Source organism: Nelusetta ayraudi, unplaced genomic scaffold (assembly GCF_046127955.1).
Source record: "Nelusetta ayraudi isolate G7.1 ecotype Tasmania unplaced genomic scaffold, CSIRO-AGI_Nayr_v1 ptg000020l, whole genome shotgun sequence".
Lineage (NCBI taxonomy): Eukaryota > Metazoa > Chordata > Actinopteri > Tetraodontiformes > Monacanthidae > Nelusetta > Nelusetta ayraudi.
The window spans coordinates 272,241-290,000 of record NW_027466070.1 but is presented as its reverse complement, the minus strand read 5'-3'; the positions used below and the strand labels follow the sequence as shown (position 1 = coordinate 290,000).

The following is a 17,760-nucleotide window of genomic DNA, read 5'->3' as shown; positions in this document are numbered from 1 at the left end:
GACAAGGATGTTTTCATGCGTAGGATAAAGACCGCGTTATAGGTCACGTGGTTTATCAAAAAATAAAAAAAAATAAAAAATAAAAAAATGCCGCAAAGGCCCCAAAACGATTTCCCCTTTTCACCCAAGACTCCAGTGAAACAGCCCCCAACAATCACCGAATGCAGCAGACAGCACTTAGCCCTTTGTTTGCGGTTTCCCGTCAAAGCCGTTGCTTTCGTTTGCATCCTTGCACCCTGTAGTGACATCACTAAGGGCTGAGTTTGCAAAGTGGAAACAAACAAAAGGGGAACGTGATGAACTTGTTTCGTGGAAACGCACCAGAACCAGAACCAGAACCAGAATCAGGAGCAAAAAGTCGAATTTGGCCTCGAGGACGATTGATGCAGCAACGAGACGACGGTGTTTCCGCCCTGCGGGCTTTTGTCGCGCACCACTTCATTTGCTTTTGGGGTTTTTTCAAGCAGTTTTTTTGCACAGACTGGTTGGGATTTTCCTGAAGGATTTAGTAAAAAAAAAAAGAAAAAAAAAAAAAAAGGAAAAGGTGTGTCTGACTGTTGCTGTCCGCTGCCAGCAGCCACAGCACGCACACACACACACACACACATCACATAGCTGTGATGCCGACGGATGACACGCTGTACATCCTCATACCGTGTGACTAACAAGTCAGGGATGATTGGCTTTGAAAAAAAAAAGAGAGAAAAAAGTAGTCGGTGTGGGTGGGTTGGAGGGAGGGAGGGAGGGAGGGAGGGAAAAGTGTGTGTTCTTTCTTGGCCCAAACCTGCACCTCAAGGTGACGTGTCCATTTCATTTGGATTATCTGCCGCGGCTCTTTTTGAAGTCTCCTGGGGAAAATCTAAACCTCTGTCACACACCGTTTCCTGCATCTTTGATCAGGGCCAGCTCTATCCGGAGGTCCGAGGAGCCTGATCGCACCAGATTAATGCAAATTGGACTTTTCTTCTTCTTTTTTTTTTTTTTTTTACCCCCCTCATGATCCCTGTGGAAGAGAAGCGTAAACCCACAGAGATTTCGGGCCAGTGGCTCTGTGCCATTGAGCACGACTTTGTTGTTGTAGCGGGAGGAGTTGCAATAAAACTCTCATGTAAATCCAATCTAATGGGATTATTTCAGTCACTTCCACATCAAAATCACATCAAGGGCACTCATTTGGTGCTTTGTGGGAATCCGTGACGAGTCGATAGGAGCCGTGCTTAAACTAGACAACCAAAGATTATTTTAGCAACAGTCAACATCCAATTTAGCTGTCTGCTCTCTTCAAATACAACATTTCCTCAGCCTCTGTAGATGAGGAGTTGTTTGCTAAAGTGTTGCAATGCATAGAGTTTCTTATAAGGTCAAATTTTGAGTTTTCAAATGATTTTCACCTTTAATTTTCCGGTACTCAGATGTTTAAAATACGGCAGGATGACCGGGTGGTACCGACGTGACGAGCACCAGCCGGGTTGGAATCGAATGATTTGCCTCCACGCACCCATCAGCTCCGACCTTGAGAGGTAAATAATCAATTTAAAATCGTTCCATTTGCAGCTCTAGGACGCACACTGAAAGGCCCCTGTGCTTGAAATGTGCAATATGAAATACAGATGCTTTGAAAATGGTGCTGAAACATTTCAGTTTGCCGTAGCGGCTGCAGTCGTGCATCACCGCTGGACCTTCAAATGAATCCTGTGCGTCTTGTCTTTAGAATGTGCCAATGAAAAACATGCAGGTTTGTGTTTAGTAGCAGGCAGTGAGTGACGAGCAGTGTTGTTGGGATTACTCCATAAAAGTAATCCAACTACTTTGGATTACTCCTGAAAAGTAACGGAATTACTTTTTTTTAAAAACTACTTTCTTTCATAAGTAATCAATTACTAATTACTTTAGTTTAAAAAAAAAAGATAAAGTAACAGTTGAGAAGGTCTTGTTTCCTGCACATAACGTACAAAAAAAACACAATATTCTTTGATTTAGACGAGATGAACTCAAAACAATGTTTGTAATTCCAGCTACCAAACGCAAATGCTGCTTTTTCTTTTGCCGCCGCCGTGCTTGTCTTGGCGCGTCGTCGCATAGACGGCTGCATCATCAACCTGCGACAGCATCGTTTTCGGTTGTTTATCTAAATTTCAGACATTTTGTTGATGATTTTTAGCTTGCAAAATATTTCAGAAAAGTAATGCAATCGTTACTGGATAAAGAAAATGATGATATAATTACCAGTTTTGAAACAGTCATCCCGTTACATTACTCCGTTACTAAAAAAGTAGTTTAATTGCAGTTGTGGATTATTTTGTAATAGATTAGTATGTTTTTCAAACTTAACTTTAATCACTGAAAAACAAAAAACAAACTCTCAAAAACATGAACAAATAGGAAAAAAATTATAATTTAGTCAAAACCTAAAGGGCGGTCTACACTAAAACCAACGTTTCCGCCTCCTAAAAACAAATCAGAAAAATAAAAAAGACAAACTGAACATCATCGTGACTCTTCACGAGAAGACTGCCTGGGCTCTGGCGGTTCTGCAGAGCAGCAGGACGACGGCAGCGGCTCCGAGCGCGCTCAGTGCGACGCTGCTCAGGGACCTGCGGCTGCTGCGGGGAGCGGCTGGAGGAGGCCCACAGCCGTCTGCGGCCTCGCTCACCTGAGGGGAGGCCAGAGGGGAAGCAGTTGAAGACTCGGAGGGCAAGAAGTGCAGACCGCCAGAGGCCGAAGCTACTCTGGCAGTCTTGCACACAACAAACAACAAAAAACCACACAACAACTCTCATCGTGTCCTCTTTTCATCACTAAAACAAGCTGCTTTCCCCCCCCCCACTTGGTCAGTGTCTGCGGACTCCGCAGTGCAAAATGAAAGATTCAACTTGAAGCATTGACGATGGTTGCTTTTTGGGTGAATTTAGGAGGGGCTTTGGCCGCAGTTGACAAACTGTGTGTTGTTTTGACACACAGAAGTCGAATATTCAAAACCCAAATGAGATTCCAGTCCTTTATGACAGAGGGTCACCTATCCAACTCCAAATATTATTATTGTCGCACCCATCACAGATCTCTCCAAAATATCTCACACTCGTAAACTTCCAAATCAGTGACGGCAGCGTCCAAATAAAACCCGCTCGTGTAATTATATGACTAAATACATATGACTAATGACAGATGTGGGAAAAAAAAAATCAGTCCATGACAGACACCCAATCACAGAAGCAGCACGTTGATGACACCCAAGATTGAACATTGATCACTTTGAGACTTTTGACAGTGGGAGATGTTTTCTTTAGACTCCTCACCAATCAAATTGTGTTGTGTCACGTTGTGTGCGCAAGCCGGGAGGAATCTTTTTTTTGACAAGGCAATGAAAGGTCCAAACTAGGGATGTTAACAATTAATCGATAATGAAATAATTGTCGACTAAGAATTTAATAGATTAAATTAAATTAGTCACAAATAATTGCATTTTTTTTTGTTAAATGGCGTGGTGTATACCTGTATACCTAGAACAAGTTACTTTTAAACAAAGAAAAAAACAAAAAGAAAAAAAAAGTTGAAATGTGACCGATTAGCAGTCAACTTAAAGTCAGAGGATAAATGTTTAGGGTGTTTTTACCGTTCTCTAATGTAAAAATAGGTCACATCGAACCCTCAACATTATTTAAGTGTTAAATAATGTGTTCCTTGCACATTTTTCATTGTCAAATTTAGGTTCTCAGGAAAAATCACCACTGATCAATTAATCGATCGATAAGGTCAATCAACTATCGATTAATCAATTAATTGATCATTTGAATCTCTAGTCCAAACTGAAAGAAAGCAAAACCCCGACATCTCCACCTGCAGCGCCTCGGCTCTCCCTCAACTTCACCCTTTCCCTCCTCTCTCCCCCTTCCTCCAAACACTGCCTTCCCATCATCCCCCGATACCACCCCCCACCCCTCGTCTGCGTGCTGACAGCTCCGTGTCACAGCGGCGCTGACTTATGGGCTGCAAGGATTCTGCTCTGTCGACGAGGAATGACTCTCTCCTCTTGGAGCACCACACACACACACACACACACACACACACACACACACACACACACACAGAAAGTCAAGAGTCAGGTGCACACTTGCAACCATCCCGCAAGTACCTGTCGCAGCTCGCCTGACTTCATTTACACCAAGAATCACGCACACATGCGCGCGCACACACACAAACACACACACACACGCACACACGCAGGCTGCGCGCTACGTTGAATGTTGGGCACTTTGGGAGGAGGAGATGAAGACCGGTGATGGAATTCAGACGGACTGATTTTGTGACTGTGTTAGAGCACCAACGATTCCATCATCATCATCATTGTCGTCGTCGTCATCAGCAGCAGCAGCAGCAGCAGCAGCAGCAGCTGCAGCTCATCCCAGGTGCATCTCCTTCACACTCAGCCAGTGGAGAAAAAATATATACATACATATACACTGTGCGTGTGTGTGTGTGTGTGTGTGTGTGTGTGTGTGTGCTTTCCTCCCTCGGCTGAAGCCACTCTCAGTCTTTCTGTTGACTAGAATTTAAAGTGTCCTCCACTTTGTATGTGGCAGAATTTAGAATCACATGGAACTAATATTAACAATGATTACAGTTCAGTGCGTCACTGAGTTAGAAAGATGATAAAAATGATTATTAATTAATAATCCAGCTGTTGCACTGGAACAGAAACTGTATTTTAAAAAATGAATAAGTAAAAAGGGGGGGAAAGCAAGACGCTGATCAAAAATGGAAAATAAATAATAACAGAGACCAGTGATTGCGTGCATGTGTGTTTGTGTACGTGTGTGTGTGCGTCCTGACCTCGCCGAGCAGGTTGCGGAGACACACGACTTCTTTCTGCAGGTCTTTGGTCTGGATTATCACCTGGTTGCAGATGGCCTGGGCCTCCTTCTTGGGGTCCAGCGTGAAGACCAGCTGCACGGAGAAGCAGAGTCGAGCTCGCACCACCACTTGGGAGGAGGACGCATAGATGGCAACGATCAGACAGGCAGACGGACAGACCTGGGATCTGTGGCGGGGGAAGCGGACGTTGACGTCCCGGATGACCTCGGTCAGGTGACAGCACTCCTTCCTCAGGCTGATCAGGAAGCTCTGCAGGTCCTCACTGCTGCAAAGCATCCAGCGACATAGACATACAATGAATAGACGTCACATATTTTGGGTGTCTGACAGTCGGACCATCAATCTCTTCCATCCATCCATCCATCCATCCGTCTTCAATACCTGCTACAGTTGAATAATTCTAATTTTGGGAAACCTTTAAAGACAAACAGGCCTGAGGGATGACGGTGGCGGCCATGTGGTGGCGCTGCTGGAGGTCAGCAGGTTTCCCTGCCTCCCTCTGAAGGTGTGGCCACAGGATGTGTCCAGATGAAGGAGGGGGTGGGGGGGAGGGGCAGACAGATTGATGATGGCTCCCAACCAAACTGGCTGCCCCAACACCAACCCCGTGCATTTTCACCTTGTGAGGGATGGGAGGGGGCAACAGTGAGGAGGGAACCCAGCGAGCAGGTGGTCCCCCCCCACCCCCACCCCACCCCACCCTCCGCTAATGATGGCTTCTTCATATCCATTAGCCGCCGCCACTGCGGGATATTGATAGCTCTTATCTTAATGGTACATTTCCCTTTTTCTGCAGGCACCGGGCGGACGGGCGGCCAGCCAGCCGTCCCGGCCCTCCTCACACTCTGTCAGGGCGCTGCTGTAAACAGTGTCCATCAGCCACCGCTGCACCTTCACCTCCCGTCTCCCGTCTGTTAGTTTGTCTAGGGGGGAGGAGGGGGAGGGGGGCGAGAGTGATGATGGGCCTCCGGTGGGAACATCGGCGGAGGACGACGCCTTGTCTGCGCTACGCTAACGGCTGTGGAGGCCGGGGTGGTGAGGTGGTGGGTGGGTGGGTGAGGGAGTGGGTTGTGTGTGCCGGTGGACATCTGGCCCGGGCAGACTGGACTTCTCCCGCAGCGCCTTCAACAGGCCAACAACTCAGCACCGGTTTGGCCTAAAATGCACGAAACGGTGCTTTTGAGATTTGGCCGCATGTCTGTGTTGCTGGATGCACATCCACCATGTGAATCCTCGTTCTTTTGTGTTCAGAGTCGTCGCTGAGAAAACTCAGCTTTGACTTTTCTAGGAAATGCTTTCAAGACTTCAGCCGCGTTCAGACTGCCAGCCAAAACCCCATTTTTAGCCCATCCAGATTGAAACTTTTGTAGTCTGAACAGTCACAAATCACATGAAATCCGATTCCTGCAGAACAGATTGAAACCACCTCCCGGAGGTGGTTTCAAATGGCATTTGGACAGATGTGTCTCAGTGTGAACAGCTCCAAACACACTGATGGGTTTTGACTGTCCGTGACGTCACTCTACGTGACGCAAGAGCCAATGCTCCAGAGCAGAGGGCACCATTCCAGGTGCGGAGCTGGAACGTAATGGAGCAGACAGAAGAAGTAGAAAGCAGCAGTGCCTGGACAGAGGAGGAAACTCATTGGCTCATCAGTGTGTGGGGGGGAGACTGTAGCTCCACTCAAGCCAAGCTCCAGGAGTTGTATTGCAAGAAGTGCCGCTGTCGCAATGACATCACACACTACACGCTACGCTGGACACGTCGTTTCTACAGCAACCTGTCAGATGGGTCAATAATGTGGCCCAGTGTGAACAGAGCCATATCCCATTTGGACACTTGCTAAAAAAAACAGTGTGGACAGTCAGCTCGGATTTGAGGAGGAATCTGATTTGAATCTGATTCGCCTGCAGTCTGAACGCAGCTTTTGACCCCTTAAAACAGAAAAGGAAGGTTCCAGAAGAATCTCGTGAGGAGAGCTGGCTCTGGTCCAGACCTCCATCCTTCTCCTCGTTGACCTTCGCCTCCCTCTCTCTCCCTCCCTCCCTCTCTCATCCGGCAGGTGGAGAGCAGTGCAGCGGAGGATTCATGAAGTGAGAGGGTGCGGAGGAGCCGCTGGCGCCCCCTTTGCTCATTGCAACCACCCATCGTGCCACACCTCACAAATCATTACAGCCCCGCCTCAACCATTAGGGCCAGGATCAGAACTCGGACACGGGGGGGGTAATAGGGAATGGGGGGTTCGTGATGGGGGGCGCTGGGACAGTGAGATGCTCACAGGAGTGACGGATGACTTCCAGTGGAGGAGGACAGACGGAAGAGACAGAGGAGACGGAGGAGGGCTGCGTGTAAAATTTTGCTTTTGTTGGAAAAACTCACTTGCTGTGAGTGTGAGCAGTTTCCGGGGACGCAACCCTGTCACAGACAAGACACGCAAAAGGTCCTCGGTGACGACTGCACTTGGCCTGGCCTGGCAGCTTAGTTCTTTACCTGGCGTCTTCCACTCCCAGCTGGCTGATGGTCTCCAGGTCCACTTGGTCCAGGTGCATCTGCTTGACGGCTCTCAGCAACTTCTGCTGGTCCGACGGGTCCGTGACGCCCATCTAACAGACGGAATGGAGCAGCTGAATGATTTGACCTGTGCATCTGGAACTGTGTATTCAGGAAAACAATGTAAAAATACTGATATACAGGATTTCCTAGCATAAGATACACACACACATATAGACACACCTTGTGAATTTAATGCATTTTCTTTCATTCTCACGACTATTGACATTGCAGTTTCTCACTGAAGGTTTAAAAAGTATGTATCAACACACATGGAATTATACACATGTAAAATAACTCAAACATTTTATATTTAAATTCTTCTCTCTATTTTTTTTTTTTTCTTTTCTTTTTTTACGTGCTCAGAGGAGGAGCTCATGTTGCATCAGTCAGCAAATCTCTTCTTTCCAAGTTTACAGAGAAAAGTGATAATAATCACTCCACACAATCTTATCACTTCAATCTCTGGCTTCCTTCTTTCTGGGCCCTCAATGAGCCGCAACATCATCAGCCGCCCCTTCTGGCTCCGCCCACTGATTTGGCAGGGCGCAGAAGAGCTGACAGACAGACAGACAGACAGACAGTTGGCAGCGTGATCGTCCTCTACCTTCTGCAGGTCCTCCTCCTCCATGGTCACCAGGTAGCCCCAGGTGATGTCATGCTCCTGAGTACCGCATGAAAACAGAAGAAGACATCACTCAGCGCTCAGCGTCTCAAAACTGCCTCCTGCAGCCGCTGCTCCCAGACGCACGTACCTGCATGAGGTTCTGTCACGACGTTAGCAACAATCTACCAGCACCCATCAAACCCAATCAGCGCACATCTAGATAAGGCCTACAGCTCCAGCTGACCCCTTTCATCTCCGCCCTGGTCCGCCATCTTCTATCCGCGATGAAGCGCCGCATAAAATATGTAAACTGGGGGCGAGGCACGTTATCGGAGCTGCGCAACACGGAGGAGCTCAGCAGATGTGTGAACAGCCTGATCTCCTCATCCAGGGCGCCTGCCAACGGCTGCAGCTAAGCGAGCGTGGCTTTCAGGGGCCTCTCAAAGTGTAGGGACCCACAAAGATCATTAATACTCGTGATATTATGCTTACACATTGACTACCTGTGACTTCTGGGGCCGCGATGTGTTTTTTTTTTGCGCTTTTATTTTGAAATCTGGGACATGAATTCATTTCAGAGACATCAGATGGCAGCAAAAGACAATACATATACTGTCTGTGGTATTGATGATAATAATAATAATAACGATAAGGATGATGATGATAATAATAATAATAAAAATAATGAGGACAAAAGAAATACATGAATCTCTAGACTGTAAAGTAACTTTGGCTAATACAACAATATGGGCAACTTCTTAAGTAAATGCAGTTATTATTAGCTAATGAACACACAGCAGCAATTTCCTGCAACTAAAACTATCACATTTCGATGCAATTTCTTGCCGTTAATTCTCTTTCGATGCTGCAAATTGGGCCTTTAAGTTAAAAAAAAAAAAAAAACCCCGCTCATACGGCTCACATTGAGACTTATGAATACGTGACTTTCAACTAAACGGCGGCGGCGGACACTCACGACCATGATGTCGGCGAGGTGGCCGAGCTCCAGGCCGTGCAGGAGGAGCTCCACTTCGTCCATCTTGGCGACGCTGCGGAGGGCCGAAAGTTCACCGAAAGCTAAATCAGAAGGAGCTTGGCATAAAATAAAAGTGCACGTGTGTGGGAACGTCTGAGGTTTTGAGGGCAGCAGGCAATAAGCATTTCAAACACAATACAGTAGACTAGTGACTTCTATTCTTCTTTCTCTTTGTTAACCCAACCATCACCAGGACATCATCATTGAGGATGGAGTTGACCGCATTGTTTCTCCTTCGGCGCGAAAGAAAGAGCCCCAAGCTTCATTCGCTTAGCGAATTTTATATGCATATTTGCGCTTGGTTGCGCTTATTGTATACTGGAAAAAACTTAGCAAGCCAAAAATTTGCATTTTCGCGTCGTTTCGCCTGTTGCCCTGTGTGTAAGGACCTTGAGTCAATTAAGAAGGTGCAAAACCAAAGTGTCACCAAGTTCAGGCACATCAGAGTGACCAGGCTGCACACGCACATCTTTAATCCCACTGTTGCCAGTGTGTGTGTGTGTGTGTGTGTGTCCCACCTCCTCCCACGACATCCAAAATATGCTAAATGTGTTGCTCGTTTCTTAAAGCCCTTTGTGTGTGACGGGGCAGAAGAAAGACTGTTTACGGGGGCGTGTGGAATCTCTGCTGCCAGACATGCCACCATGTTTCTTGGCTGACGATGATTGCCCAGCTGCGCCTGAGCGGAGCAACAACACTCGCCCCGGAGGTTTATTATTGTTTATGTCTGCGTGGACAATAGTCTAACGACACCTGCTGCACAGGCACTGGGTCACCCCGGGAACAACAGTGTGTGTGTGCGTGTTCCTAATTTCCCTGAGAACAAGAGATGTTTTTTCATATCGCAGAAGCAGGATGGGGGGGGGGGGCAATTCTCGTCTTACCTTTCGTTGGAGGACGGCGGTTCCGTGTTGGTCTTGAAGAACTTGGAGAGGTTCTCCTCCACGGAGCCGGAGGCCTGCAGGGTGGCCACGTGGGACGTGGAGGACAGAATTCTTCTCATCTGTAAAAGCGGGAGCGCTGGTGTTGCGGTGGTGGAAACCGACTGTGAGATTTGCTGCGCGGTACCCTTTGGCCGAGACGAAGCGTCGGAACCCCGGGTTACCTGTGTTTTCTTCAGGCTGCTGGCCAGGTCCATGGGACTCTTGCCGGCGTTTGACTTGATGCTTTTGTCCGCTCCCAGCTGGAGGAGCTTGAGCACCGCCTCCTGTTGGCTGTGCTGCACTGCCACGTACAAAGCCTGCAGATTTTTTAATATTTGCGAAACGCATCGAGTGGCAAGTCTGGATTCAAAGGCTGCGTTCAGACTGCCGGCGAATCGGATTCAAATCGGATTCATTCTCAAATCTGATTTTCAGGGCTGACTGTCCACATTGTTTTTAGCATGTGTCCAAATGGGATGCAGCTCTTGTCAAACTGGGCCACATTACTGACCCTTCTGACAAGTTGCTGTAGCAACGACGTCGGAGCGGAGGCGTCGTCCAGCGTGTGGCTGCAATCCGTCTTGCAAAAATCTGATTTCGAGGCGATTTGTGACTGTTCAGACTACAAAAGAGCCATCCGGTTTCAATCTGGATGGGCTAAAAATCGGATTTTGCCTGGCAGTCTGAACGCAGATAAAGCAGCAGAACATTCTGCAGAGCCAGCGCCTCCGTTAGCTGCTGTGAAAGGGAGGCGCTTGCACTTTGTGGCTCACTGTGAATCCCATGCCGTCCTGGGAATCGAGTTCTGCTCCGTGGGAGACCAGCAGGTTGATGACTTTAGTGTAGCCCTCCCTGGCTGCCAGCATCAGGCAGGTCGTTTTGGACCTCAAATAAGGAAAAAAAAATGAAAGAAAAAAAAATGAATGAAATGAAAACAGAGACAAACTGAGGGCAAAGAAGCATGAAATTGTTTTGTTTTTTTTGATTAAGGCCTTTGTTCAGAAGAAAAAGTGAGTCAGAAATAGAAGAAAGGGTAGATGACCACCAGGGGGAGACAGACACAAGGTTATACTGCACAGATCCTGTTCCTTCAACCTGCCACATTCACCAGGGGGGAAAAGATTTTATACCTAAAGGTTTTCAAAGCTTTCAAGTGGTGCTGACTATAGGCTTTTTTTGTTCATGGGGCTACAAGAGTTATTGAATATCCTGGAAAATTACCCAACCACCAGCCAACCATATTTTAACTGCTCACATGATGTTTACGGGCAGGATGATTTACTGATTTAGACCAGTGTAAAACATGATACACAGAACTTGTGTGAAAGATGGAGCAACCTGCTTTTAACGACTTTGACCTTTACCGTAATTTATCTGCTATTCCGTCCTCACACAGGCTGTATGTACACGTATGGCTGCGTTCTTCGCTATCTTATCACAAGTCGACTCGCACTCCAAAACGCGTGAGAAAAAAACCACAGGACAGGGAAGGGCCGGGGCCAATCTATCATTCGATCTAATGCTTTTACGGGAAAAGCATTAATGTCTTTTTTTAACTGGCGGGGGGAGGGGGGGGGGATTAGAGAGAGAATGTGTCATCATGACACAAGACGGTGCTGATGAAAGCCACACAATTCGAGCGACACTTCCCCATTTCCTCACTTCCCTATTTGGTGATCGATTAAATCTCCTGGAGAACAGGTCGGGGAGTTTCATTCACGAGCCGCACCGCCAGGTTTTCCCAGGGCTGGTCGGGCGCCAAGGTCTTTCACACGCAGCGCCTTTTGAGTGACGTCCCCGGTGTCAGAGCAGCGAGACGAATGGCTCTGCAAACAGCCGCCTCGCTCGAAACGCGGCAGCGGTCGGCCAGGGTCGCTGCTCAGATACTACTCGTTGGTGAATGTGGGCGCCGCTGAGGCCGATTGATTTTGGTGGCCGCGCCCGCAGCCAGCGCTCCTTTGGTTGTTTGTTGTACATAGATTGAGTTGAGTGTTTTTGTAACTACTGTATAGTTTATTTTTTTTTAATTTTTTTTAGTGCTGCAACAGTGTAGTTTCCCAATTTGGGATCAATAAAGTACATCTATCTGCCTGGTACCTACCCTGGTGTCCTTGTGGCAGCTCTGCTCAGCTGCATCCTCCCGTGACGCGCTACCTTGCCTCAAATATTATGTCTGGGACGGGACCAATGAGTTCCCTGAGGATACAGCGTGTCCGTGTGTGTGTCCCCATGTGTGTGTCATGTGGCTGTTGTGTATCGTGCATGTAATGGCCTGTTGGCAGAGGCAGAGTGGCAGGGGATTAGGGAATGTTAAACAGGGAAGACTCGGAATTGTGTCCGTCCAAGAATTCTCACATGGTAATGGTCAGAGTGCTTGGAGAAGGTCCCTCCCTCCTTTGTGGTTTTGAAGGTGATGGAATTTTTGTCGCGTTCCAAGATAGTGCAGGCGGCCAGATTTTATACTCTGTGCCTGTAATGACTGGTGGATCGTAAACATCATCGGATATTTCCGAAGAAATACAAGAAAAAAAACCCCGCTATGGTGAGATTATGCGTTGACAGTAGATTAGGGCCAGGGTGCAGTGCTTTGTGTCAACATAAAATCCCCATTGATTTTGACAGTGGAGGACTACTGGTGGAGAGCGGTATTGAGTAGACGCATGCATCGCGCACTCCCTCACCTACCGGAAAAAACATACCTTTTTTTCAACCCAAACCCGGTAAAGTGAACAATACCTCCTACAAGCACGCTGGCGTCTCGTCTACCACAGCTAACCAAATTAGCATGTCTGCCCTGACTAGTCTGCTGGAGCACCATCGCCAGTCAATGTCATCAGCATTAACTGCTGAACGTAGGTCGGATACAGTGACTGACCTTGGTGAGCGAATTGCAAGTCTGGAATCTAACGACAATGGAACAGCGTTCTAGTAGGTAGATCAAAGACCCAATAAGCACACACACACACACACACACACACACACACACACACACACACACACACACACACACACACACACACACACACACACACACACTTTTGGTCCAAGCAGGCTTGTTTTTGTTGTGTCTAAAGCAAAAAGCTGAAGCAGAATTTCACCAGAGTCAAAAAAATAGAGCGAATTCCAAGTTGACAGTTATGTAATCAGTACAGTGCGGGTTAAACCGGAGATATTAATCATTGATTTCTCTTCCGATTGCTGTATTTGCCTGTTTTTCTTTCAATCTTCCTCTTTTTCGTGCTTCCTTTTCAGAACGTGCTGCGACGCATCCGTTGCGTAGAAGCCCGAGTTCCGACCGCCGACTTGCTCTGATTAATGTTCGAGCCACTGCGCCTCGGTCAGCCCCAAATTACACCGGGATGCATCCAAGCCTGCAGGAGAAGGTTCCACCACCCTCCTGCCCAGTTGTTACACTCTGTGTGTTTGTTTGTCTGTCTGTCTGATGCCCGTCCGTACATGCACATGCCATAACAGGACGTTGCAAACAAAACACACAAATACACACACAGTAAGGAGCAATGTGGTACTCATAATGCTACCACATGGCAGCTAAACATAACAAGAGCCATCAAAGGAAACTCAATCCAGCTCTTTCTTTGTCCCCCCCCCCAACCTTCTGTGTTGTTCAAGGCCAGCCAGGAGTGTTTCTGTTTTGCCTACATCAGTGGGAGTGCGATGGTGCGTACGGCACTGGATATCCCCTGTTGGCCCTCACCTGTCCGCCACGTTGGGATCGGCTTTGCGGGATAGCAGAAGGTCCACGCAGGAAGCAATCTGGTCTTCCCTAGCGGAGGCCGTGATGCTGGCCATGAGCACCGTCCAATGATCTGCACACAAGAGCGAGTCAAAGAGCTGTGGGAGGCTGGCGTGACAAATGCAACGCGTCACTTCACAATGATAAGTTGAAACGGCCTTAGTTGTTTTTCAAAGGGCTAAATCCATTTTGCAAGAGACAGCTTTTAATTCTGGCCAACATCATCAAGCTAGAGAGATTCGTACCCATTTTCAGATCTACACACATGTGGCTGCGTTCAGACTGCGGGCGAATCGGATTCAAATCAGATTCCTTCTCAAATCCGATGTTTAGGGCTGACTGTCCACACTGGTTTTCGCAAGTGTCCAAATTGGATGTGGCTCTGTTCACACTGGGCCACATTATTGACCCATCTGACAGGTTGCTGTAGCAACAGCGTCGGAGCGGAGGCGTCGTCCAGCGTAGCGTGTAGTGTGTGACGTCATATCATTGCAAAACCCATCAGTATGTTTGGAGCTGTTCACACTGAGACACACACATCTGTCCAAATGGGATTTGACACCTCCCGAAGGCGGTTTCAATCCATTTTGCAAAAATCGGATTTCATGTGATTTGTGAGTGTTCAGACTACAAAAGAGCCATCGGGTTTCAATCTGGATTGGCTAAAAATTGGCTTTTGGCTGGCAGTCTGAACACGCCCATATATCTATATATACTAATCCCTGCCACATCCAATTGTTTAATCTGACATTACATAACACTAGACTTGGGGACCTTGAACACGTTTGGAAGGGACAACAACAGGGTTGTTGTGACGCGTGGCCAACACAACTCCTCCTCCACCGTGTCAAGCAACGAGGCAAGTGAGGGCAAAGAATCTCATGCAACAGAGTGATAATTCAAGCTGTCATAAGGTAAAATACCAGTTAGCCTGGTGATGGAGATGGGTTGCCGTTTGTCCGGCATCAGGAAGTGTCGCAGCTATTATGGGATATGCTGTGACTCCAAATGACTCATCACGCCGTCCCATCCTGGTAACGCCACTCTGAGAACGAAGATCCGCCGCATTGCACTTCCTGTTTTCCTCTGCCAACGCCCCAGTCTTGTATATCACGGTGATGTATCAAACAAACAAGCGTGCTTGTGTTTGGGTGCATGCACACCGAGGCCCCTACATCTGCATGTGGGTTCCTGGCCCTTCTGCAGCGCCGCATGTTTGCCTCTACATTGGTGCGCAACTGCCTGTTTATGCTACGTGTGTGGGTTTGAACCAGACGGCCTGGTTTGCGTCTAGAGCGGACCGGCCGGGGTAAATAAATGCGAGGCCCTGAGAATTGGCGTGTGGGCATGATAGCGGCGTGTTGACCGTTATCAATCACCGTTGCATTCCTGCGCACTGCCGACGTCGCTTCCACAAACACCGTCACTCGGGACTTGACCACACGTCACCCTTCTGTTTAAACGCTTTCCTCACCTGCCTGGAGCGTCCGATGCTGAGACCATGTGAAATCACACACACACACACACACACACACACACACACACACACACACACACACACACACACACACACACACACACACACACACACACACACACACACACACACACACGACATTTTGGCCTGAGAATTAATTAACATCAGATATGAGCAGTGGAGCGAATGTCGGGGTTCCAAACAGAGGACTGGGAACATGCGCACAATATTTCAATGCCAGCGGCTGCAGAATTCACTCATGCACTCACTCCAGAAGCGCAGTGTGTGTGTGTGTCAGTCAGACATGCAGGGGTCAGTTTTCTTGATATCAAAAAAGCCAAAACAGGAAGTGAGGCCGACGTGGTTTTTTTTTTGTTTTTTTTTCAGCAATCAATAAGTAAAGCAGAAGCAAAGCAGAACCTAAAACATGATTCTTTGCACTTTTGATGGTAGTTTGCATGAGTTTATACTTAACGACATAGTTGGGGTTTATTTTTTCCTTTAGTCCTGCTGACTTGGAGGGTTTTTTTTCACACCATGAACAGATGCCTTCAATTTCACCTCAACCTTTCAGCTGGGAGTGAAATGTGCATTAAATAAAAACTGAAAAAGACCAGCGGTGTTTTGCTCAAGAGTTCTTCTCTGGCGTCATCACCATTAAGCAATGACAGATGAGGCGTATCAATAGCACGGCCGGACTGGTCGCTTGACCGTTGGCGTGAGCAGGTGAGGAAATTGAAAAAAGGTGCCTTTTGGGGGCTGAGGGGAAGGGGACCTTGAGTCTCAAGCGACAGGAAGTGCAGGGAGGACTGAGGCAGAGATTAAAAAAATCTCTGGGGGTAAATGATGCTTTGTAGGCTGATCCAAGTTTATTTTTCCGTTGTTTCGAAAGGTCGCGGAAGGATTCAGAGACGTAAAATTAAAATAAAAGTATATCATTGGAATCAAGTTAGGTGTTTTAGTTAACATTTTTTTCTATTTTTCATCCTTCAACATAGAATTTTTGTTTTATTTTATAAGCCAGTTCTTGGCCCACTGTATGCTGTCAACCTTTGCTTAGAAGATTACCGGTATATATTTTTGTACTTTTACACTCTCCATTAACCACAGTCATCATAGAAACCCACTTTTTTCCAGTATTCGGTTCATGTAGGCCACTGAATGTATGATGCCTTTTCCTGTCCGAGATACAGTATGCAACTTGTATTTCTCCCACAAATAAAGTAAGCTAGCAAGTGTGGTGATCAACATTGCTCTAACCTTTGCTCAAGCTTGCGTTGGCGCCTCTGTTCAACAGCAGTTTGGCTAACTCGAAATTGGCAACGTTGACAGCACACATGAGAGGAGACCATCCGAAGCCCAGCTTGGTGTCCACGTCCATCCCTGTCCAAACAGAATATGACAATGAATCCAACATGATTCAATCTAACCCACTAAATTCTCATTCGGATCTTTCCACACAATGACCACCAATCTGACCACTGGAAGGGTTACTTACCACCATCCAACAGCATTTCAACGGCATCTTTGTCTCCCTTACTGATGGCCATTTTCAACTTCGACACTGACCCTTGACACTCCTGGTAAGGTGAATCAGGGTCCAGGTTCTGTACCAAAATAAACAAAAATGGTAAAGTACACAAGTCACAGCAAACAGTTAAATGACACTGCTGGAACAATATCCAACGTGGTATAAATATGATACAGGAAAGGTGAATTTATGTATAGAGTAATCTATTCCAAAAGGGAATCACAAATTGCAGACTGGATTTCGTTTTCCTTCAGTTGTAACGTTTTAATTTTAAAATGTTTTTAAAATTGCACCGGTCGAATTTAAGTGCTGCTGGACTTGATAAATCATTAAATATTGAATTCTCACTTAGGTCTACAAAATAAACTTATTACAAGTGTTTTGTAATCAGTTCCATGGTGAATTTGAAACCATCGTAAGCTGTTCAGCCCAGTTTTTCGACATAGCTAGGTGGGCTTGTTCATTCTTATTCTGCATTTATTTAATGTCGTGAGTAGTTTAGTTAACTGAATATTGTGGGTTTTTCATTTCAGCTATAACTGCAAACTTTTATGGCGAGGCGACACTAGTGACGAGTATAGCGCTAGTTTAGCAGGCCTCGCTACCAGTGCGCAGCAAGAAGCTAATGTTTGCCGGAAGCTCAGTGACCTTGGCGCCCGCGGACTTCTTCTTCTCCCACCGGCCCATGTCCCCCTCGTCGCCGCTTGAGTCGCTCTCGTAACCGGCCGGGAATGCAAAGTTCATGTAGCTGCTCATTTTTTCCAATTTAATTATTTGAGTCTCTGCGGCGAAGCCGTGGACGGACTGAAGGTAAGTAGAGAGTCAGTCAACGTCTCACCGTGCGTCAGCTTCGCCTTTTTTTTTTCTTTAGCTAGCAGGCAGCGCCATGAGCTCAGCTGTTTGATTGGTTGACTTCTCACAATTTGTTCTAATGAGATGTTCATGTCATAAGAAAATTATTTCACACCACGTTTTTATTTTTTTTTCTCTCCAGTGAACACAGATGTAGT

General features: G+C 47.0%; 1 protein-coding gene across 1 annotated transcript; it reads right to left on the bottom strand.

The window, feature by feature from the left end:
- Window positions 1-2,214: 2,214 nt before the first annotated feature.
- asz1 (ankyrin repeat, SAM and basic leucine zipper domain containing 1) lies at window positions 2,215-16,847 on the bottom strand. The gene is made up of 12 exons (XM_076027196.1): window positions 16,718-16,847; window positions 16,480-16,602; window positions 13,704-13,815; window positions 10,762-10,873; window positions 10,171-10,305; window positions 9,950-10,068; window positions 9,006-9,078; window positions 8,030-8,086; window positions 7,363-7,475; window positions 5,032-5,137; window positions 4,831-4,944; window positions 2,215-2,653 (listed from the first exon to the last, which is right to left on the bottom strand). Exons 1-12 carry the CDS (start codon window positions 16,767-16,769, stop codon window positions 2,501-2,503), a joined length of 1,269 nt encoding a protein of 422 aa, XP_075883311.1. The 5' UTR covers window positions 16,770-16,847; the 3' UTR covers window positions 2,215-2,500.
- Window positions 16,848-17,760: the final 913 nt, after the last annotated feature.

Bases quoted from the DNA above. Each gene is read 5' to 3' on its own strand.
- asz1 (XM_076027196.1), bottom strand. From the start codon at position 16,769: ATGGCCATCAGTAAGGGAGACAAAGATGCCGTTGAAATGCTGTTGGAT. The intron at 10,306-10,761 runs GTGAGCCACAAA...AAAAATCTGCAG, and splicing joins AGGACGGCATGGGATTCACA to GCTTTGTACGTGGCAGTGCA. The intron at 7,476-8,029 runs GTAGAGGACGAT...TCCGTCTGTTAG, and splicing joins AGGAGGAGGACCTGCAGAAG to ATGGGCGTCACGGACCCGTC.